Source organism: Aplidium turbinatum, chromosome 4 (assembly GCF_918807975.1).
Source record: "Aplidium turbinatum chromosome 4, kaAplTurb1.1, whole genome shotgun sequence".
NCBI lineage: Eukaryota > Metazoa > Chordata > Ascidiacea > Aplousobranchia > Polyclinidae > Aplidium > Aplidium turbinatum.
Genome location: NC_137475.1, coordinates 22,107,792 through 22,131,732, shown reverse-complemented (window position 1 = coordinate 22,131,732; position 23,941 = coordinate 22,107,792). Strand labels below are relative to the sequence as shown.

The 23,941-nt window shown below is 37.6% G+C and overlaps 1 protein-coding gene across 1 annotated transcript in view; it reads left to right on the top strand.

Moving 5' to 3' along the window:
• Positions 1 to 23,941, top strand: part of LOC145769531 (pleckstrin homology domain-containing family D member 1-like) — a 162,581-nt gene that overhangs the window by 136,138 nt on the left and 2,502 nt on the right. The window contains exon 12 of the mRNA XM_082581181.1: positions 9,292 to 9,460. Coding sequence (XP_082437307.1) covers positions 9,292 to 9,460 — 169 coding nt within the window. The remainder of the gene's footprint in view (positions 1 to 9,291; positions 9,461 to 23,941) is intronic.

Here is a 23,941-nt window from a genome sequence, read left to right as displayed (position 1 = left end):
ACAAATACACAAATTATTAAGTTATAAAAAACTTAACTGCAAAGACCGCAAAAATACAAAAGGAATTTAAATGCACAATACCGTAGTTGTAGGGTATATATATGAAGTCCTAAAGTTCCACAAAACTTGCTTGGATTCGTCCACTTGAATCTTCAAGCACAGATCGATTGTCTTTAAATTTATTTTTTCTTGCCAATGAATGTCAATGTTGTTTTTTTTTGATAACCAACAACTTCGTCTTTATTATTTTGCTTCTGTAGACTACCATTCGTCTTTTATTATTTATGGTCACAGCGGTAAACCATAATCTCTTCGTGGGAAAAATTGTAACATAAGATTCTAGGATCCGTTCGTCTGTATGTAATGACCGAAACACTCTTCTGGAAACGTCTATTCAAGAACTGTATTTCTGTAAAAATAGCCCCAAGGCTGTCGAAATTGGGTTCAACGCGATACACCACTAAACTTGTCACTACAATACAAATTACTTGGATAAAAGACGGAAATTTTGTCCAGCTGGCAAGCACTAAGCAAAACAGTTAAATTTTATGCGACCAACTTCTTCAAGCAACAATTTTAAAATGACGAGAATAAATTACGATATTTCAAACGCACGTAAGCAGTTACTGTGACGTAATAATCCATAAGCAATGATAAGATATTCAAGCAGCTGTTCAAGTTTGGCTCACACCTGTTCAAGCCCGGCCAACACCTGTTCAAGTTATTAAAGATTTAACGATGATGTAATGTTATGCTGCAGCTGCAAACGGTTGTGCAATTCAAGATTTAACGATGATGTAATCTTTGCTATTTTCTAGCAACAATCCATGACGTAAGACGTCAGGTTTAGTAGACAACGGTTCTATGTGACGTTTGATATGAAAATTGTCCGTAACAATTACGTAATTTGTTATTGTACTGTATTAGGTAATTTATGTTCATAGTAAGCTTGCTGGTTACCTCTTGTTTTGTCAGTTGCAATTTAATTTGAAACTGAGGACAACAGGGAATGCTTTCATGCAATATATGTGAAGGCGAAAACAGTTTAGTTTTCAAAACATTTGCTTGACATGAGTTTAGTACCTTCATTTTGGTCTCTTTATTTTTTTATTACATTGACCAGGCGGTCCAGCCATTTTGCTCCTAAACTTTACTTTTTCATGCAGTATCTATAAAGTCAGTTTGCATAGGATCTCAATGTCAATTTGTCAATAAATTGAAACATGTCCAATGATTCATGTGCAGTTACCAGTTGCTTACTGCAACCAGAAGAAAATCTCTTGTTTCACTTGCTACTTATTTAATTTCAGTTTGGTTAGGGTTTATTTTTAGCCTAAGCTAAAAACCAAAGCATTTTAGCTTAGGCTAAAAATTTATGTCTTATTATACTAATGCGGTCGTTTGTCAACTACTAGTTGATTTTATTTGATGTGTCAAATAAAATTTTATCCAATGTTTAATTTTGGGTACTTTTTAGTTTTGAATACAGTAGTTAGCCTAAGCCAGGGCCTGATTAAGGCTCACGGGGGCCCGAGGCACAGCTAAGTTTAGGGGCCCCTATTGGCAATCGCTTTCGATGCAGAGCAGCAGTGCTTAACTGAAGCCTAGCATAGCAAGTAACTTTCCAAGCAGCAAATGTGCCCAAGACCATGCAAGCATAATATTATAATATTATGCCTCGGTGGGCATCTCAGTGTATGCTAGCATGAAATTCTACATTAAAAGTGAAATAACAGAAATATTGTGTAGGCTACAACAGCGGTTCTCAACCTGTGGTCCGCGGGCAGTTGCCTGGTGGTCCGCGAGCAAAATCTGAAATCGTTGTTTTTTAACCATTTGCATAAAAGTTGTTAATTTTATCACGGCTCATCCACTAAATTGTCGTCTCTTTACGTCATTATGTTCGAATAAGGATCTTGATCATGAACAGCTACTGATGCATTATTCAAGTTTTCTGGTTATCAAGAGGAAAAGTGTTTAACCAACTTAGAGATGGTAGAAGTAGGGGATTGCTCACTCAATAGTAAGGTGGACAACTGGAGGGTCACAATGTTACGACAAAATTTGATGCAACTAGCCTACAGCTTGAGGTTTAGGCCTACTGCCATATGTCGCATACTCGGGTGCAGATTATACGACCTGCCCACGTGTGTACAAAGTGTGTATCGCCAAAGCAAATGTAGGAAATATGTGATATCGTGTTTATTCAATAGTATTCAAGTCATGATAATGCAAGGGTAGACTTCACGCAACACCGGTAACGGTAGGTAGCCTCACACTGCTGCAGTAACGTTTTGCAGATTTTCTAGCACCCAAAATTTTAACCAACCATAGCAATTCATTTGATGAGAATGAATTTACCTACTGTAAAAGCAAAGAAAACGTTGTGCAGTTCCGCTAATTTTTGAACTTCTTAGTAACCCTCCAGCTGTCCATTTCGCAAGAAAAATCAGTAAAGTGAGTCGTCCCGGTATTCCACTGTCCCTAAACCAACTGTTTGAGTTATGTGATGCTGCGAGAGAGTTTCTTAGAAAATACATCCAAGCTTGCTGCTCATTTCAACGATAGCTTTTGGGTTGCTGTTCTGGCTTATTTGGCTGACATTTTTGAACATGGACTTCTAAATAGTAGAATCTGGACCGGAAACGCAGTGACCAACAGTAGGCCAAACAGTTGGTACAACAGTTGGCCAACAGTGGACCAACAGGGTTAGTTACTTGGCTGTTGGCCCACTGTTGGCCAACTTTTGTACCAAAACTGTTTGGCCTATTGTTGGTCACTGCGTTTCCAGTCCAGATTCTACTATTTAGAAGTCCATGTTTTTGAACAACTGAATAAACTTAATTCATCGCTGCAAGGAAAGCAGATAAATTTAATTACCGTACCCTCAGTGATAAAGTGTCTGCTTTTACGAAAAAACTTTATCTTTTGAGGACAAGATTATTGCAGGGCAACTGTGACATGTTTGATCAATTGTACGAATTCACTGAGTAACCAGAAAATCCTGAAATGAATAAACAACTGTTGATGAATTTTATTTCTGACCATACTCAGTCACTGCAGGATCAATTTAACTTCTACTTTGGTAATTTGAACGTTCAGAGTTTTTCATGGGTTTCCAGTCCGTGAACTGACCAGTGATACTACTTTGAATATGTTGCATTCATCTGAGAGTGAGCTTGATAAAATTTTGGATACAAGCTTCGCATGAGTAGACTATCCACAACTGTCTCAGAAAGCTTTGAAAATAATATTACCTTTTGCGACATCTTATCTTTGGGGACGTGGATTTTCTGCATTGGTTACAATAAAAACAAAGTATCGTTCCCGACTTGAGTCAAAGATGAACTCCGATTGAGTCTTTCAAGCATTACCGTAGGCTACACCTCGTTTGGATATGTTAATGTGCTCAAATGTGCAAGCTCAAGGCTCGCACCAATGTAGCAATCTTTCTAAAACCAACTACTGTTTATGACTTAGCAAGCAATAAGTGACATTTGTTCCATACAAGGGGAGGAGGAAGGGTAGGGGAGTAGTGGTCCGTGATTGAGACACAATTTTTTTAAGTGGTTCTTGAATCTCAAAAGGTTGAGAACTTCTGGGCTACAATGTAGGCTACAACATTTAGGCTAACACCATTATGGAAGAAACTTGGTAACTAGACCTATACAATTAATTTGCTACAACAAGGTTACAATAGAATTTAACAAAAAAAATAACGTAATGCAATACTACAATACACGCATTAACTAAAGTTAAATAACTAGGCTACACAACACTTGAAAATAACTTTTTGATTTAGATCAGCATTCAGCACTTTTCTGATTTTTGCATCTGCAAATCTGTGAATAATATCTTCAAAATTGAGTTGTCGTAACATTTCACACTCAATGTTCATTGAAGAGAGGAAGTTAAGACTGTCGTGTGAAAGCGTGGAACGTAGTGTATTTTGTATTCTCTTTAACTTAGAAAAGCTTCTCTCTCCACTGGCTTTGCTGACAATAAGTGACAAATAAATTCTTAGCAACGTTTCTGCATTAGGAAATGAAGACTTAACTTCCTTTTCTACTATCATCTGGTGTGCAAATTGCTCTTGAGCTTCTTTTGGTAACCTTTCATGTGTAGCCTACACAACAATAAGAACTCGGATAGGTGAACTAACTCATCTGAAAGTGACCCTTCAAGATCTTCTGGTTATACACTATGGCCAGTTGCAAAGCAGCATCACGAGCAGTTTCATTAGAAAAAAAAGTTGTGGCAACTGATGATAAGATATGGAATCATTGATTTAAGTTAAATGTTACTAAAAATAACAACTGTCCACACACAGGCACAACAACTTTCACTACCTACGCCTACGGTACTAATGTAAAAAAATTGAGGGCCCTCAAAACCAGGGGTCTTGAGGCTTGTGCCTAGTGTGCCTCATGGTTAATCGGGCCCTGGCCTAGGCTATTCAATATAAAGTTGTTACATCAAAACAAAATTCTTCACATTCAGCTGCTGTAACACAAAGCATTCCAAGGATATTTCAGATCAACAAACTATTTTCTAAAGTTCTGGTTAGAAGTTTGTTCTAAAATAAGTATGTTTTGCACAGCCTAACAGACCGAGTTCAATTTCAGCACCCTACCCTAGTAGGCCTAATCAGCCAGCATAAATTGTCGGTTCTACATTGCTTCAACGTCGGAACCATGTAGAAAAAGAAACTTTTGCTGACTGGGAAGTTAAAACTAAGAAACCTTGAGATAAGCCCTTTGATATATTTCAAGTACCCAGTTAGCCTAACAGTTCATTTTTACATTGATTCAACATTATGAATACGTTGAATTAGCCTATCGGTTCTTTACATTGATTTCACGTCTGAATACATTGATTCAATGAAAAATAAAGTGATTTGCTGACTGGCGCGGCGCGATTGAAAATGCAATAATATTTTCGCTGATTGTCCGCAACATCGATTTGTACTGAAACTCCAAAGTGTATTCCTGTGTTTTGGCAACACATTTTTTCGTTACCATGGGAACAAATCCGAAAGGGGATTTCCAAAAAAAGCTCAAAACGCTGGCAGTCAAAGAACCACTGATCTAAAGGATGGTTTCATTCAATATCATAATCTTTTTGTTTTGAGAACCTTTGATGTTGGTGATTGATGATTGGCATTGCTGAAACTACTGTCAAGAAGAATTTCTTCATTAAATGATGCCAATCGGCCCTACTCTCTGTAGATGAAAACACTCTTTATCTTATTCATTAATTGTGTAGTCACTGGTTTTTCGTGGTCATCGGTTTATAAAATGTGTAGGTCGACCGCTAAGCGGATAATCCGCTTAGCCGCGTTTTAGTTACTCAAGGTTTTCCTTTCATTTATTTTTTTTTTAGTCTTTTCGGATTTTATGACTTTTCTCTTTTTAGTTGTTTCCAATCGTAAAATGGCCTATCGTGTTTCTTAACTGCATTACGTTTCTAACTAAGTGGTATCTCAGCTTTTTGCCACACTTTCAGCACTCCACTGATTTGCGTTAATGCTTCTCTCTCTAGTTTGGCATTTTTGTAATTTATCAATAAACAAATAATTTTTTCTTTGGTGGTAACTTGCTCTGTTTCAACTCTCAAGTTATTCATTGGTTGGTCAACCAATGAAACTTCTGGTTGCCATGTAGTAAAGGTGAGTCCCATACTGGAATCTAAGCATCGGACATGAGAAGAAAAGGTTCTCATTATATTAAGCTTTCGGCACTGACGAGAGTAGGGTGGCTTGTGGCCAGTTCTTTTCTCTTGACAGCCTTTCTTTCAGCAATTCCGCCCACCCAATTTGTTACACCCCGAGTAGATGTGCAGTGTTTTTCAACAGTCAGCTTCAGCCGGCAGTCGAACCAGGATTGCATGATTAGAAAGCGAGCGTCTTATCTTCGGCGCCTTCTAACCGCCATGTAGTTCTGTAGATAAAGCCAAATTCGTCATAGCACATGACTAGGGAACTGTGTTCCAAAAGCTAGTGCAATTCGCTATTACCACAGCGAACTCGCAGCATCAGACTAGAACAGGTGGTAAATATCTGCATTGTGAAGTAAGCAACGATCATGCTACTAAAAGCAAAACTCAGTTTATTGCAAAGCCAAGATTCTAGCAATTAAAGTACGGATTGATACAACAGGTGCAATGTCCAACAACTAGTGATGCACCGGAGGCAGGATGTTCCGGCCAGAGAAATGCAACTCTGACCGGAGGCCGGAACCTCTGGCCTCTGGTAATATCTACTTCATATAACCAATGTTCCAACTGTGGAGTTGTATACCACTCTGTAAAAAACGCTCTAAAAAATGCCTCATGGCAATGTTTAATGTCCTTTCAAAGGATCCATTTTGGAATGCACTTTTTGCTAGATTTCAAATTTAGCAATGTTTTCTATCCACTCGATATAGAATTGTTTTTACGATATTAAAGATTTTTGATCGACTGCCTTGATCCTGTTCTCAATCTTACATTTCCTAGCGTTATGTAGCATAGCCTATACAGAAAAGAATTTTTGGGAACTGCGTGACATTGGCAAAGTAGAATGAATGTTTGTGAAGAAAATGAAACAAAAAATACTTTCAAGTGACCCTTTTAGCTCAATGTTGCACATTTGTACACATTGTTCGGCTAAACACTTTGTGTTGGTGATGCTGAGTTACACTTTTTTTGAAAATGAATTCTGACAAATTGTTTTATTTTTTTTCTTGGCCGCTACTGGTTGACCAATGTTACAGATAACATGTGTAGCATATTCTTCTATTGCTGCAGTAGGCTACCACAATGGTACAAAAAAGTTAGATTTATCCAAGGTCATAAGGTCATGAACTTGACCACATCCACACACACACACAGCTTGCACATACATCTTGGGCCCGGAGCCGTAGTTGAAAAACCTGGCAAGAGCTGGAAGTCGTTCCGTCACTACTAACAACCACTTCTAAACGAAAGCAGTAACTAAGTCATGTTGCCACTGGTAAGTACTAATTCAGTACAAACAAATGCACCAAACACAGTAAAAGCAGAAGATTTATTTCAAAAATATGTGCAACTTTACTTGATTGAAAGAAGTATTTGCATCAACAGCATTTTTGACGAATATTTATGTTTTTAATACAGAAAACATACAGGGTCATCAATATATAATTAACGTTACAACTTTAAACAACCGTATTTAACAAATGGTAGACAATTTTTGAGCAATAAACATATTAATATTATTGTCAAATAGGCTAAATAAATATTTAGGAAAAACAAGTTTTACTCAATGTGTCCGCCATTTGCGTCGATAACAAGTCGGAGACGCTTCGAAAAGGACTTGCAAGAGTCACGAATAACTGTTTGAGGTATTTAGGTCCATTCTTTTTTCAGATTAGCTTTCAGCGCTTCCAAACTTTGGTTGTGTTTAGTCGAAACCTTGTTATCTGGGTAAGACCAGATGCCAAGTCTAGGGCGTTCAGGTCTGGGGATGAAGGATAAAGGTGTCAACTTTCCACGATCAGACAGTTAGTGAACTGTCTCCAACTGTGTACTGTCATGACCACGGTCTGTCACTAGGATTTTCGTCGTCATCTGTCAACCACCTGTCATTTACAAGGATGCCAGCGCTAGATTTTTCCACCTAGATATGGGTTTTTTGACCACTTCTGGGTTTTGAGTTGGCTAAGTGAGCGACTATTTTCAATTTGTGGAATAGTAAATATTGCTAAACGTTCCCTCATGCTTGGAGAATCAATTGAGAGCCAACTATTCGTGCATAACAACTACTCGCAATGCTTAAATCTAAAGATAATTAATGACAATTGAACGACAGTTGAGGACAGTTGGACCGTTACGACTATTGACGCTTCAACTGTCTGACCGACTGTCGAGGCTTCTGCCTGACCGTTGACACCTCTAATGAAGGAGGCCATTCTTCCTTGGAAATGAAGAACGGTACATTGGCTGAAAGTCAGTTTTGCGTTCTCTTAGCTCCATGTAAAGGGGCAGAATCTTGTTGTAATGACCAATTACGTTTTTTGAAGTGTTTCTTTGCCCAAGGCAACAATGAACCCTTAAGAATATCATTTCGGTAGTTCTCTTGGTTCAATTTCACTCCTTGATCCACAAAAATCAATAGACTCCTTCCTGATTTGTTGACTGCGGCCCACACCATCACTGATGCCGCCCCTTGTGTCCGAGTGACTACCCGAGGTTCCACGTCACCATCTCTTGACCAAACACGATCATTCTGACTGTTAAAATGATGCTGGACATCAAATTTCTTCTCATTGCTGAACACAAGGTTTGGCAGCGTGCCTCCTTCAATGCGTGAGAGCAGAATTGTGGCTCTGGAGAGACGTTTCTCAATGGTATTGGCATTTAGCTACTGTTTCTTCATGTGTTTGAATGGGCTCATCTTCAAATCCTTCTTGAGAACTGTGAACATGGTTCCAGAGGCCACGTTCGCCCCCTTTGCCAGTGTTTTAATTGGATCTCTTGTAACGTTAATCACTGATGACCCTGTATATGATAGTTAATCGGAATGAAGTAATAACTAAGCATTAATGCTAAATTTTGGGCTCGATCAGTATGAATAAAACTACAAGTGCCAAACATCTTTGAGAAATACACTTGATAACTGTGGCAGACGATCAATAAACATAGGGAAAACCAAACAGAAATCGGAATATTCATCCATAACACAAAATAGAGACTAGGCTATATAGCCTACAGTTGGTGAACATGATGACAAGGGACCCTTAAAATAAGTCGCTTTATTTAAGTTAATTTCGACGGGTTTAAAAAAACGTGTCAACTTCGACGCAAACATTGCACGATTCACATATTCGTTTAACATCAGTTGCCAAGTAGGCTGCAGCAAATTTTTCAAATGCCCAAAATGCAACAAACGAGTTACATCAGGGCAGCACAATTCATTATGAATATATATCAAACATTTAATGTTTGGAGGAGGTACCGTTGCACAAAATGCTTTCAATAAAATGTCGGGGGCTGTATTGTCTTTGCCGGGACGGTAACGAAAAGTAAAAGAAAAAGATAACAGTGGTTCACTTCAATTGATTTTCTGGTGTCCGTTTTTTCGACCAGCTAGCCTATGCGATTAGCCAAAGTACTTACAATACGCCACTGGCTTCAGAGCCTCTACAATATGCTAAACTGCCAGAATTAAACTCTCAAAGAAACTACTTTAGTCCGAAGATAAAAATTCCTAAAATCCATCAAAGTCTGCATACGACAATGGCAATGATATAGACTAACTACGTCATTTGGCAGGAAGAAATTTCCATCCGCATAGAACTGCAACAACACTTGAATGAATGCAAGGACGCTTTGAGGAGGTTGGAGCTAGAGGTGCAAGTTCCTCCTGAATACATGACTTCTCAGAATCCTGCAATCATGGAGAAGCAAGACCAAATTAACAAAGATGTGAAAAACTTAAAAAGTAATGCAATTCATACATTGGTAGTTAAAAACTAAAAAATATGGAATTCGAAATTATTTTGTCTGTCTATAATAGAGTCCGCTGTGCATGCCCCTATATAGTGGAGGGTTGTGTTAGAAAATAGGTTTCGTGATTTTGTTGTGTTAAAAGAATTTTTTCATTAAACAGCTTCAAAATGACATAGAGAAGCAAATAATTAGGGTTTCAGGTTTTTACCTCTACGTGGGTAGGGCGAGAGCGGCCCAATAGTGAGGTACCCCTATTTTAACGATAAAATTATTATTGTAGCTTTTGATAGAAAAGTTTATTATGTATACCATGGCCACCTGGAGATTTGTCACATTTTGCAGATTTTGATTACAGCTACTGTTAGTGTTTGACTGGTATTTTCTGAGTTCTTTTACATTTGCTGTCTCCGAATGATATAAAAACTTGTTGTTGCCTTGGGAAAGCAATAGCAAAAGAGAAAAAATCAGACTGTTATTGAAAAACAGTCTGACTAAAATCTTGAAATCAAATTTTCTTTGTTTTTCAACATGTGGGGATGTTAAAACCTATTGTGTCATCAGGGGAAAACAGTAAACAAAGCGTAAAAATATAATTTTTAGAAAAATTTATTTAAACATTCGCCCAAAGCTAGCAAACTCTAGAAGTTTCTGCAAAATGTGACAAATCAGGCCGTGTCTGTAGGTAGCCATGTGTACTATACGTTTAATAGATTGCAGTTTCTGTAACTCATTTTTCTTAGCAGATATGTTATATTTAAAATTGAATATTATATTAAACAAAGAACTTCTCGTGTATATATTCAATTATCGCATTAATTTCGAAAGCAAACAAGTATAAACAGTAAAATTTTCTTTAAAAAATGGGTTTTAAGGATACTCTTAAAATTGTTTTTGTTTACTCAGGTTACGTACAAATGGCTTCAGATTATTTTTGTGGTCATGTCATGTCATTTCTTTTATTTCTTTTGGTACTTGATTCCATAGTTTCACTCCATTAAAACATAACATCTTCTTACCAGAGTTTGACGTTGTAGAAGGCAAATATAAATCATTCTTTTGGTTCTGACGGGTTTTATGATGGTGAATTGCATTTACAAAAAAAAGCAGGCCGTACTGAGCCAGAGAGGGCGTCCTGTGGGTTTCATGTCTAGAACGTTATCAACCAGCGATAAAAGATATCCTTCAGTGGAAAAGGAAGCCTCTTCTATAATGACAGCGGTCAGAAAATCGTCCCACTATCTCCATGGACAAAAATTTACATTAGTAAGTGATCAGAAATCCGTAGCTTTTATGTTTGATGCCAAACTAAAAGGAAAAATTCAAAACGCTAAGATTCAGTTATGGCGGATTGAATTGGGACAGTTTTCTTATGACATCGTCCATCGTCCAGGAGTTGAAAATGTAGTGCTTGGTGCACTTTCAAGAAATTGCCAGAAAAAGTACTGTGGGTGTTGCTGCATCACTAACGAGCTTTGCTGATATTCACAGCTGCTTGGGACACCCAGGAATCATCAGGCTAACCTACTTTGTTAAGTCAAAGAATTTACCTTTCTCAATGGAAGATATCCGCCGTGCCTGTCCGCAATGTCGCAACTGTGCTGAAGTAAAACCACAGTTCTACAAACAAGAAGGCAACCTCATTAAAGCTACTCAAGCATGGGAAAGAATCAGTGTAGACTTCAAAGGTCCCTTAAAATCATCTAAATCTCCATATATGCTGGTGATAGTGGACGAATATAGTCGATTCCCATTTGCTTTTGTTTGTAACAACACTTCAGCAAAAACAGTCATCTTTTCTTTGTCTCAATTGTTCAGCATTTTTGGTTTACCCGGCTACGTCCACAGCGACAAAAGAACCGCATTCACTTCAACTGAATTGAAAGATTACCTGCACACAAGAGGTGTGGCAACCAGCAGAACGACCCCGTACCATCCAACAGGAAACTCACAGTGTGAACGCCCAAATCAAACATTGTGGAGAACAATCAAGCTCATTCTCAAAACGAGAAAGTTATCTGAAGAATCGTGGGCAGATAGCTTACCTGATGCCTTGCATGCCATAAGATCCTTGTTATGCACTGCTACCAACGCAACACCACATGAAAGGTTTTTTGGATTTCCTAGAAGATCAATGTTGGGAAAAGCTTTGCCAACTTGGCTACTTTCCCCTGGTCCGGTCATGTTGCGCCGGTTTGTTCGAAATAACAGTGATCCTTTATGCGATGAGGTAGAATTGCTTGACGTAAATCCGAACTTTGCAGATAAAGATGGCCGTGAATCTACCGTTTCATTGAAAGATTTAGCTCCATGTCCACCTAACGTCATAAACTGTCCAAAAAGTACGTCCGAAGATGATGTCGGTAAAGAGTTGTTCATACCCCCTGGCCCGGATTCTGAGACATCTGAGAATTCAATGAATTTATCCACCGAGAACACTGAGAATGTGCCGCTGAAGGCTGAGGCGCTCCCAAAGAGAGTGAAAAGCACTAGACAGATATGGTGACGTGGTGCCTCATTGAGTTGAACTCCTGGCTCATTGAATGCTGAGCGTACAAAACTGGAACCTTGTGTTTCATTTGTGGTACCCTGCGTGGTGTATATTTCGTAAACCCTTGTAATAGTTTAAAATACTGCTGCTTTAAAATACTATAGCACTCGTTCTGATTTCATTCATCATCATTCTTTTAATCCTCATTTTTTTGGAAGGGCGAATGTGATGTATTTGAACTGCTGTCTGGTCGAAGCCCTGCTTAATTGGTTACGTCATAATTGTATGTGTGTGTGTGTGTGCCTTTGGTAGTTCTGTCGCACTGCTGGTTTCATTTCATTTGTTCATCTGAAATCGTAGAGTAGTGAGCAGTGGCAGTTATTTTGCAGAGCAGTTTTGTTAAAGATTTTCATGTTGAGTTATAACGTTTAATTCTTTAGTAATTATGTTTATGATAGTTCAGTTAATATTCTATTTGAATTTAGACATAGCAATGGTTCAATGAATTAAAACCTTCTTAAGGTCTATGAATATTTATCAGTACATTCATCACAAAGCATCAGACTAAACCAGGTCGCTGCTCGCTTGGATCGCTTGTTAATTTGTAAATTTAAAGAATAATATGGACTACCGGTACTGCAAAGATTCATTGTCCTCTTGTGAAGTCGACCTGCACTAGATCTAAAAGAGTGCATTGGCATTAAGGAATCATAGAAATTGGGAATGGCCAACTCGGCTGCGATACTTGACCAGTAGAGCCAAAAGTCTTGCCTGATATTATTTAACTTTAAAGAACAGATATTATTTTGGAATTTTTAGACTAGTGTTCGTCCAAAACTTGCTCGTAAACAACTATTCTAACGCTATTTTATGATTCATTTATCAAACTATCATACTTTTTTACAAATTTAACCTCTCCTCCGCATAAAGATATACTAAGGGTCGAATGCAGAAAGGTAGCTCAAAATAAACCTAACTTAACGCCAAGCTCTTCTCAGGCAAGCGGAGTTTCAGTCAAGCTCGGTTTAAAAGTTGAGCGCGCTGCAAAAACTAATTTGCAAGGTCGCTTGGCCAAGCCACCCTTTGAGCTGCGCTTCATAATAAAACTGGTTTTAAGCCACGTTTTTGACGCAAAGTGTGACGTCACTCGACTTGCAATGGTGATTTTTGAAACCTACCCGACAAATAAAGTAATTGTAAGTTGTTCGTGTAATTAGAGATGCTTTATTAATGACATCATAATACCTTTTGTTACATCACAATTGAATTTGAAACGCAGTTTCCAGTTGGTGGTAGCAAGTTAGTAGCCTGTTGTAAGACAAAGCATGTTGACAGCAACTAGCAAGCATGTAGTAGACAACAATTTGTAGGCTACAAATAGCCAGGGGTGCAGGAAGCGGGGGGGGCGAATGCCCCCCTGCCCTCAATTTTTGTGTGGATGGGGGGCAATGGTGCCCTTTTAAGGTCATGTAACCTACTGCACATTTTGCAATATAGCAATTTCTGCTATTTCCTTTCAGCCTAATTATAATCTTTTATTTTTGCCTCAACATAATATTCACGACACAAAATTCTGTATCAATGTAGGTTACATCATTATAACATAGCATGATGCCCTTCTGTTCCATTGTTCTTTGTATACCTGACACTTGTATCATTACTCGATAATGAGCTGAAAGATGAGCATTATCGCTATATGTTGGTTTAAAACTATAAAAAAAGGGCCTTTCAGCAAAAAAAGTGCCATTGTTTCATAATCCTGCCCCCCAGTGAAAACTCGTTCCGGCGCCCCTGCAAGTAGCAGTTGTTTTTTAACAACTTTGTAACTGAAAAATAGCAGTGAACCAAAAATATGTGGAGGTTTGTCAAGGGGCTAAATAGGGACATTCCACCTGTAACTCAAATAAATCTGGTCAGAATTTTCTCTTTAACCTGGTCGTATGAAATGCTGCTAGTAAGCTTCAGCATTTCCAGAAAGGCCTACAGTGTTCTACAGACGGAGAATGCACATTTCAGCAAGCTTCAAAAAGTGCCCTGCACGATGGACTGATTACACAACTTCACCGCAATCCTTTGAAATCCAGTTTGCAAAAATGCTTAAGTCAAGATCCGCCGCTGTTCAGTCGCCTTTTTTGGCGACTTGAATTGGTGGCTCAAAACTTGGAATGAAACGAGTTTTAAGCTAGGCTTAAAGCATAGAATAGTTTCATAGAATATTTTCATCAACACTAACATGCTTAAAGTAAGAATAGTTTCTGCAGCGCAAAACTCGGCTCAAGCCACTATCTAAGCCCGGCTTGCTTAAAACTAGTTTTGAGCTACCTTTCCGCATTCGACCCTAAAAATTAAAAACGTTTTCGGTCATACTCATGTTAACCTTTTTCAAGTAACCAACTGACTGATGTTCTTCTTAAATTGAAATTACAGATCTTAACTAATGCACAAAAATCGAAAAAAGAAACGCAAAGAATGAAACGGCAAGGCAGAGGAGAGGCAAAATCACATGACGCTTAATTGTCTAGGAAAAAAAGTGGAGGTAAAAGCAGGGAGTCGAACCGTTTGATTTTTCCGGTTCGGGTCCGGTTCAAAGATTGTTTCAAAATTTGGTTCAGTTCCGGTTCGAAGAAACTTAAAACCGGTTTTATAAGTTCCGGTTCGGGTCCGATAAAATTAGGCCTAGGCCTACTATTGCCCAACTACTAACTAGCCCAATTGGGCGTGAAAACCGCAAGGTTGGCAACACTGATCTCAACACTGCTTTGCTCAATTAACTTGCCTTTGTTGTTTGTTGCACAAGTTACAATCAAACTATATTGTCTATGATGTCACAGAACAGAAGTTGTTTACCTCAAAAAATTCCTCTCCAAAGCATCGATGATAGTGGATCGTGTGTTACGGAATAGGCTATAATTCATCCGTACAATGTGGCCTCCAAGATAACAAAATGCTACGTACAACTTCACTTACCACAATGCGAACAATGACGTAATGCTGAAGTGAACCGCTTTTTTCAACCGGTTCGGGTTCGGTTAGGGTCCCTTTAAAGTACATAAGAGATTGAGACTATTTTTTTTACATTGAACGTTGTATTTTAACTGTTGGCAGGTAATTTAACAACAATTAAAAAAAAAATTTCACAAAATATGCTTAGTTTTTATTTTACGACATGTAACATATATGTTACATTGTGCTTCAAGGAAAATTTTTTTTTTCAGTATTGCATTGTATAGCTTGGTGTAAATGAAGATAAACACAACAAAAGAACACTGTAGTTTCATGGGATATATACACAGTTGTATGCACAAATCAAGCAGGGCCAGATTTAGCTGATGGGGGGCCAGCGGCACTTTTAGATTGAGGGGCCCCCATGCAAAAATTTTGCGCCTACAGCGGAAAAAACCACCTCTATGTCTATTAGGGTGTTGCAAATTTTGTGAGTTATGTTGTAAGTATGTTTTTCAGGTTGGGAATTGTGCAAAACTGGCCCAAAGAAATTTTTTTTGAAAATTTTTAAAGTTTAGGGGTCCCACGCTCACGCCCCATTTTTTGTCGTTTGATGATTATGGCAAAATCTTCAATCACTTGTAAAAAATTCATTTTTGAAAGTAAGTATGAAATGTCACATATCATTTCAATCAGGATTTGAAGAAGAATCTGTTGCTATAAACAAAAAAGTGTTTAGCTCTAAAACAAAAAATAAAAAAAATTGAGATTTATAAAAAAAATTTCTGTATCATTTTATTGAGACCGATTTTGATCACTCATACTATGACATATACATTTAATCAAATTGTGGTCTAATTATTACAATAATCAATGTGTTTTTCCGAAAGTTTGAACAAATATGCAACAATGCTTCACAAAATTCCAAAAAATATTTCAATTTGCATTGCATGTCATGTCCTACTCAAAACTTCTCGAGATCAACTGTCATTGTGGTGACATAATATGCTCGAATTTTGTCATCAGTTTGTTTCATTTCCTTGTAAGACATTGTGTCAGACTCATCACTGTCTTTTACTTTTCTCTGCTTTAAGCATCTTGCCATGTTACCTATCAGTCTCTCATTTGCCATCTGATTGTTTATGAATGATAGCCAATCTTTTGGTTGGCCCAGGGATAGACAAGGAGAACACTGGCTTGTAATATCGAAAAATGCAACCAGTGGGCGATTGCTTCAAAGTAAATGTGTGATATCCACCGAAGGAGTTGATATTTTTGACACTTCGGCAGTTGGCACAGGAGGATTTGTAGAATGGCAAAACAATGCAACGATTTTTGGAGACAACCAGGTCTTCGCATGTTTCAAAAAGCACTCCTTCGTGTGTTTCACGATTTCAGGTTGAGACGATTTCATCAAATCACAGTTTAACAACACTAAAGCAGGGGCTTCTACAGCACTTGGTCTGGTGTAAATTGAGAACATTGGGGCGTAAACATCCACAACAAACTGGCATATAGATTCAAGCACTGCTGTTTGTGAATTAGTCAATTCAAAAGGATGACAATTTAGAATTCTCAGATATCCATCATTGGCTTTCGTCAGCCATCTTGCATGGTGAAGGGTTTCTTGCCGTCGAAATAAATATTTGTATATTGCTTGAGGAACATCCATAAACGTGAAGCACACAAGAGGTAAAAGACAAGCTTGGTCATCTCTCATGTACTGGTTATTGCTTCTGGATAGATTGCACAACAAAACTTCCAAGCAGTCTTTTATGACATTTTGAGCCAATATGCTGGGCTTTAAGTTGGTGTGCCGAAGATTGGATGAGGTGAGATCATCTTTTTTGATCTCTGAAATGAGATTAAATACAGAATTCTTAACAAGTTTGTCAGGTGCTTTAGTTTGGCCGTCAAATGTTGTGATAACCTCATCCAGATACAACTCGATAGAATGGTACAAACATTCCAGAACAATAATATCATGGCTACACTCTTTGTTTACATACTGAGCTATTCCTGTGCACTGCATATGCCCTTTACTTTGCCAGTGTTAACGACAGTTGTATCAGTCATGATGCTAATGACATGCTGGAGTATATCGAAATCAATGATGTCTTTCAATGCAAGAAAGCAATTTTCTCCAGTGATGCTGATTTCCCTTCGAAAAGTTTTAAGTGCTGTAAAAAAGTTTCCTGCTGAAAAATGTGAAAGGACCGCCAATCTTTCTCTATCAAAGATCTTTTTACCATCAAAGCATAATTGGTGAAACACTGCATTGCGTAGTTGTATCTCATTGTCTTTCAAAAGCTCACTGTGTAGTTTCATGGAATGCCGATAAAAAGTAGTGTGGTGTGGTTTGGCATCAGGACTATGTAGCTGCTCCGCTCCACAATCTAACATCGCTTGAGATAGTCGATAAGAGGAAAGCTTTTTTGTGCTCAGAGCACAAGCTTTGGTGGAGATCACATTGGGCCTGGTTGAACTTTGCCATTCATCTTCAGTAGAAATATCTTGACCCAACCCTAAGTTCATACCGAAGCATAGGTGGTGGCAGTTAAACAAAGGTTGTAGTTTTAACTTCCAATCCTAAAATTTTTGAGTAAAACACGATTTTTGTTTACATCAACACATTCTTCTTCAAATCCTGATTGAAATGATATGTAACATTTCATAGTTAACTTCAAAAATGTAAGTTTTACATGTGATAGAAGATTGTACCATAATCATCAAAGCATGAAAAATTGGGGGTGAGCGTGGGACCCCTAAAACTTAAAATTCTTCCAAAAAAATTTTTTTGAGCCAGTTTTACACAATTCCCAACCTGAAAATAATACTTACCAAAATAATTTCAAATTTTTTTCAAAAAATGCAACACCCTAATGTCTATAGTAGCATTAATCCTGCACTGCACAGCATTTTGCAGAAACTTCAAAGGCTGAAAGAAAAAAAATAATAACACAAAATCACATTTTGTCCATGTAGAGGGGCCCTACAAAAGTCGGGGGGCCAGGGCACCTGCACCCTCTGCCCCCCCCATAAATCTGGGCCTGAAATCAAGTAAAACAGTTTTATTCAATAAACAGGAATATCTATTCCATGTCGTGATGATGAAGATTACTTGATATGTGCAAAACAATCAAAAGCGATGAAACAAAATCTAGAACTTTGCATCATCGGAAGAGCATAAAAAGTTCAATGCCATGGCTAAATTTTATGCCTGCGCATTAAAGTCGGCACTGTGAAAGACCTGAAAGCAATTGCGGTCTTTCAGAAAGCAAAGATGAACGTTACATTCCACACATTTATTGTTGGTGAGGTTCTGTAGCTTCCTGCGGGTGCAAACTTTGCACCGTTGACGCTTTTCAGCCTTTTCCATTGTGTGCCCAACAACATTAGCACTGCTTGTATATCTTGCCCGTTTTTCTGTTAGTATGGCTGTTGAAAGAGAAGCTCGCTTCCTGCTACTAAACTTTCCAATCAAGGAACGGGCTACACTTCTGCGAAAGTCTTTGGAAGTAAGAAGGTGATTTTCATCTTCTTCCTTCATCAATTTGGTGTAAACAATATACGAGTTGTTTATTGCAATGTCAATAAGGTCATGGACTATTCTGAGATAGTATTTGTGTTTTGATCGATGGTCGAATTGGTATGTTACCTTTTTTTGATCCATGATATCAACTCCCCCCATGTGGCTATTGTATTTTTTTACAACAGCAAGACAACCTACTGTTTCCCTTGTGCTGGAACCTTTTTTTCTTTTTGTTTTTTCAAGGAGTGGATAGGCAGAAACAAAGTTTGAAAGCATATTTACTGGTTTACTGTCCATCCATTTGACAAAATGTATGTCATTTGATTCAAAAGCCATCACATCTCCAGTTTTCATGGTCTTATCCTGTGGAACTTGTGGTGGCTTTGGCAGATGTTTTCGATTTGCTCGTACAGTTCCTGCACATAATACATATCTTTCCAATAACTTGTATTGCAGCAATGGGGAATTGAAAAAATTGTCGATATACACCTCACACTTCAAATCTTTAATATTTTCAGTCAGTTCAAGAACCACTCCTTCTCCAAGTCCATATTCAACTTGACCACTTTTCTTCCCAGTGTACAAATTGTAGTCAAACAAATAGCCAGTTTTAGAACAGCATCTACACCACATTTTGAAACCCCATGCAATCGGCTTGCCTTTTACATACTGCCGAAGTATGTTGTGGCCTTTGAATTTGATCATGTGTTCATCAATAGACTGACATTTTGTTGGACCTACTGCCGCAATAAAGGCAAGTTTAAAATGGTCTAAAACAGGTCGAACTTTGAAAGCTTTATCATGAGATGAATCAGATGGTTGTCTCATTAGCTCATTGTCATTGAAGTGCAGAAAAGCACGAATTTCTTCAAACCGTCGCAAAGCCATGACGTTTGAAACATATGGAACTCCAAGATCACTTTCAGTTGACCAGTAATCTCTCAGACATGAGTTTTTGTGATATCCCATCACAATAGTCATTCCAAAGAAAGCTTTCAGTTCATTTGCTTCAATATTGAAAACATGACCTTTTTGATGACTGTAAAGAACTGTCTGGAATTACTATCTCAGCAATTAATTTACTGAAATTAGCAACTTCATCAAAAATTTCAAGTGGAGTGGCAGAAGATGTTACTGATGCAAGCACTTCTCCATATTCAAAATTAATCTCCGTGTCATTGGTATCAGGTTGAATTGTTGAATTTTGATTTCTTCCAAACAAACTTTAAGTTTTTGTGGGATGAAGTACAATCAGTGGTGTTTACTAAAGGTACTTGATTTTGGATTTGGGATGGTGTGGGTGGTTCAATGGTTACTTCAACTGGTTCGAAATCATTACCATTGTGAAGGCGGTTACTGTCTATTGCATTGATGTCATCTTCTAAAAATTGGATGTCTTCTTCATCAAGCTCTAAAGCATCTTCGCAGTCACTGTTGTCGCAAAATAGTAGTTGTTCCACTTCATCTTCATTCAGTTGAAAGTGCTTTGTCCTCTTCGATGATGTCATATCAAATAGTATATTATGCACACAATATTAGCTTATCATGAAAAATAAAAACAACATGCAATTAACAAAATATGCCATGTAGCAGCTAATTTGTACTTGCTGGATAAATTATTTCACATAAGCAATGCAATTGTATTTACTGAAAATATTATACAGCAAGTACGTTCATTTTACATGAACTTAAGTTTTTTAAAGCTATATATGACAGTTTAATCCATCGTACAATAGGCCTAGTTGTATAAACTAGTAGAAAACAACAACACAATAGTTCAAATCAAGCAAAATTGCAGTTAAAAGTCTAAGCAAACAATAAAAGTCAAGAAAAAAAAATCTAAACTGATTTGTGAAGCTAGTTACAGCAACCGTTCAAGATTGCTGATTAGTTACCCTTGAAGCACAATGTAACACATATGTTACATCATGTAGAATCTCATTATTCTGCATCTTCCTCTTATTTTATCAAAACAAAAACTTGTGATACGTAATTTAAAAGATGTTTTCATACAATTTGCAAAAAAAAAGTTAAAAATACATTTTTAGACAAAAGAAAATTAGGTTTCAAATTCCTAAAAATTTTGCACTCAAACTCCACAAAAATTTTCAACTCCAAAGTTCCAAACATGGGAAAATAAAAAGTGTTTCCAACCAAATAAAAAAAATAGTTAAATTATGCCTTAAATATGTTCCAAGAAGTCACAAAACCATCAAAAGAGTAGTAAATAAAATGATATTTGAAGATGAAGTCATGTAACATATATGTTACATTGTGCTTCAAAGGGTTAAGCTAACTCAAATTTTCGGTTCAGTTCCGGTTAAGGTTCAGACAAAATCGCACCAAAACCGGTTTACAAAAATCCGGTTCGGGTTCGGTTCGGGTTCGGTTCGACTCCCTGGGTAAAAGTGCTGCCAAATATTTCTTAAATTTTTAGAAGAAATATTTTTTGGCGTTTTTAAATTAAAAACGCACTGTTTGCCTTAAATTTTAATGCACTGTTTGCCTAAAACTTGTCTGTTTAAAACTTAACTGAAGTTTAAAGTTACCCAAGATTGAGTTAGCAATTCATAGTTGCGTTATTTTGCAATGAGAATGCGAATTTCAGTTGGTTACTTGAATAGGGCTAACATAAGTATGGTCAAAAACGTTTGTAATTTTTAGTATATCTTCATGTTATTATGTTAAATGCTGTTTAGTCGTTAGGTGTTATTTGTCTATACAAATATATTACCTGAAAAATAATTACCGGCTTGAGCACTTAAATCAATAAGCTGTATATTCTTGAGGTGTATTTTAAGTTTCTCAAGTTTCTTTAGTAATATAGCCAGTGTTGTACGCGTCATTGAAATAATTTGACGGCGTCAGCGTCAGCGCGAATTGCCTAAAAAGTTTACGGCGTAAAGGACTGCGTAAGCTCTTAAAGAAATTGACGGCGTCAGCGTCAGCGCTAATTTCTAGCGCTATTTTTTGCCAGCGTCTCATAAAACGGAAATATTTCAACCAAGTTCAGGCTAACAATAGCTATAAATAAAGAGCAGGTATTATGTTTTGAGACTGTATTGTAATTAGCTACTCAGCTTATTAGTTAGCCTATTTCCTTGCAGAAAAACAAGCATTTTAAAACGTTTGTCTGACAATCTGCTGCGTTTGGGACGCATATTCAGGGGCGCCGGAGCGATTTTTGACTGGATGGGCAGGAGTATGAAAAAAGGGCACTTTTGTTGCTGAAAGGCCAATTTTTTTTGTAAGTTTTAAGATAAGATATAGCCTAGCGATAATGCTCATCTATCAGCTCATTATCGAGTAATGATACAAGTGTCCGCTATACAAAGAACAATGGCATGGACGGGCATCATGCTATTTTATAATGATGTAATATAACTTACTGTGATGGAGAAATTTGTGTCGTGAATAGCCTATTATTTTGAGGCAAAAATAGAACATTATAATTAGGCTAAAAGCGAATAGCATAAATTGTTATATTGCAAAGTGTGCAGTAGCTTACATGACCTTAAAAGGGCACCATTGCCCCCTCTTCCCTCCCCATCCACAGAAATTTGAGGGCAGGGGGCATCCGCTTCCGGCGCCCCTGCGCATATTGTCCTTTCCAAGTGAAAACATGCGTTCCACAGCAGCGCTGGTTGGTATTGGTGTGTTGTATTTCAAAAACAAGTTGAAAACGTTTAGTCGGAAAGGTACCGTATCTTTGTTCCAAGCGTGCTGTGGTAGTTTAGCATGTATAAATCTTTTAACGAGGTCCACTGCACCAACATCGCTCTTTTCAGGGGCATAGAGCTCTTGAAATAAAGTATATTCAACGTCCAGGGTTGGAAGTAACGACTAGTTGTCACTATTCGATAGCGTTATTCGTTGCTTTATGAATATCGAATGCTTATACCCATTAAAAATAAATATCGAATGAGCGTTATTCACTGCTTTTTTATGCAAGCAACGAAATCATTATTCGTTTTTCACTAATCGATATTTAGGAGAACTGCTGAATCATTTTTTGTTGTTCACTTACTTTCGTTGTCAAAACGTATTTACGAGATTTAGTTTTCGGATTACTATTCGGTCTAGTCTCCTTCCGGTTTTCGAATTTTAAGGGATTAAAGAAAATTTTGCGGCAACACAGTTCAGAAAAACCATGCCAGTAAGGGTAACGCCTAGAACATCACACAACTAAGGCGAAAGAGCCATGTCCATTGAGTCCTGTCTTTGTCATGAGTTACCAAAAGGGGTGCTGCTGGTCAGAATACATTGAGAAACTCTTATTGTGAAACAAGATTTTCCATGAAAACAAAAAATGACGCTTAGCGCTTGACGCTTAAAATCGGCAAAATAGTTGACGGCGCTATCACTTCCGTCAACTGAAAAATAAATTGACAGCGCTAGCCTCAGCGTCAACAAAAAGTTGACGCCGTCAAATGACGGCGTCAACGTACAATACTGAATATAGCCTATTTTTTAAACCTGTAAGTTTCATTCAATTCAAGTTTTGTACTTAAATTCGCATTCGCAATTCGCAAATAACACAACTACAAATTTCTAACTCTATCTTGTGTAACTTTAAACTTCAGTTAAGTTTTAAACGGATAATTTTTAGGCAAACATTGCATCAAAAAAGCCAAAAAAATATTTCTTCTAAAAATTTAAAAATGTTTGGCAGCACTTTTACCTCCACTTGTCAGATATTGCAGCCGAGTTGGCTATCTCGTTATTCTGTGAATCCCCGATGGGCATACACGAGTTTGGTGTTATTCAAGGTCATTATTTGTTTCAGATTGAAACTTGTTGCTCCCCAGCGACAAACTTCTTTTTCTTACTTATATGAGTAATTACTGTTTCGATTTGTTGTTATTTACTTCATTGCAAAAATCAATTACCAAGGCACACCACTAGGAGAGTGACAACTTGAGCCCCTGATTCTTTATCTTAAAAAACTCGCTGTACAAAAGGGTAATGGTTTAAAAGATAGGCCTAGTAGATGGAAAATAATAGACAGTGAAGCGTGTGTCTTTAATTTTGATGCACATGATTATCCCCTTTTGGAGATTAGATAAATTAGGCAGTATTGGAACTTATGCAAAGATCGGAGCAGAGTAAGGAAGCTTTCAATAAATGGAAAACAGCCCCATGCCACACCAATGCTGCTAGTTTTGTGGCAGCTCAATAGATTGTAAGCGAGGAAAGCCGTACACAGATAGAGATGACGGCATAAAAAAGAATTGTTCGGTAGCAAAGAAACTGTGGTCTGATCTACTTGAAAAACATATATTACTTTAAAAACGTTTTGTGGCTCTCAGCTGGTCATTTCTGCCAAAATATGTAACAGAATCGCCTTTTGTTAAAAAAGGTTGCCGACCTCTGGTCTAGGGAGTCTTGGAGCAACAGCCTATAAGCCCTTGTCTACTCTTTAGCAGAGTACTGTGCACCTGTTTGATACCGCAATGATCACTGCGCAAAATCGGCACTGTCATCAACAGTGCTTTGCGCACTCTGACCGG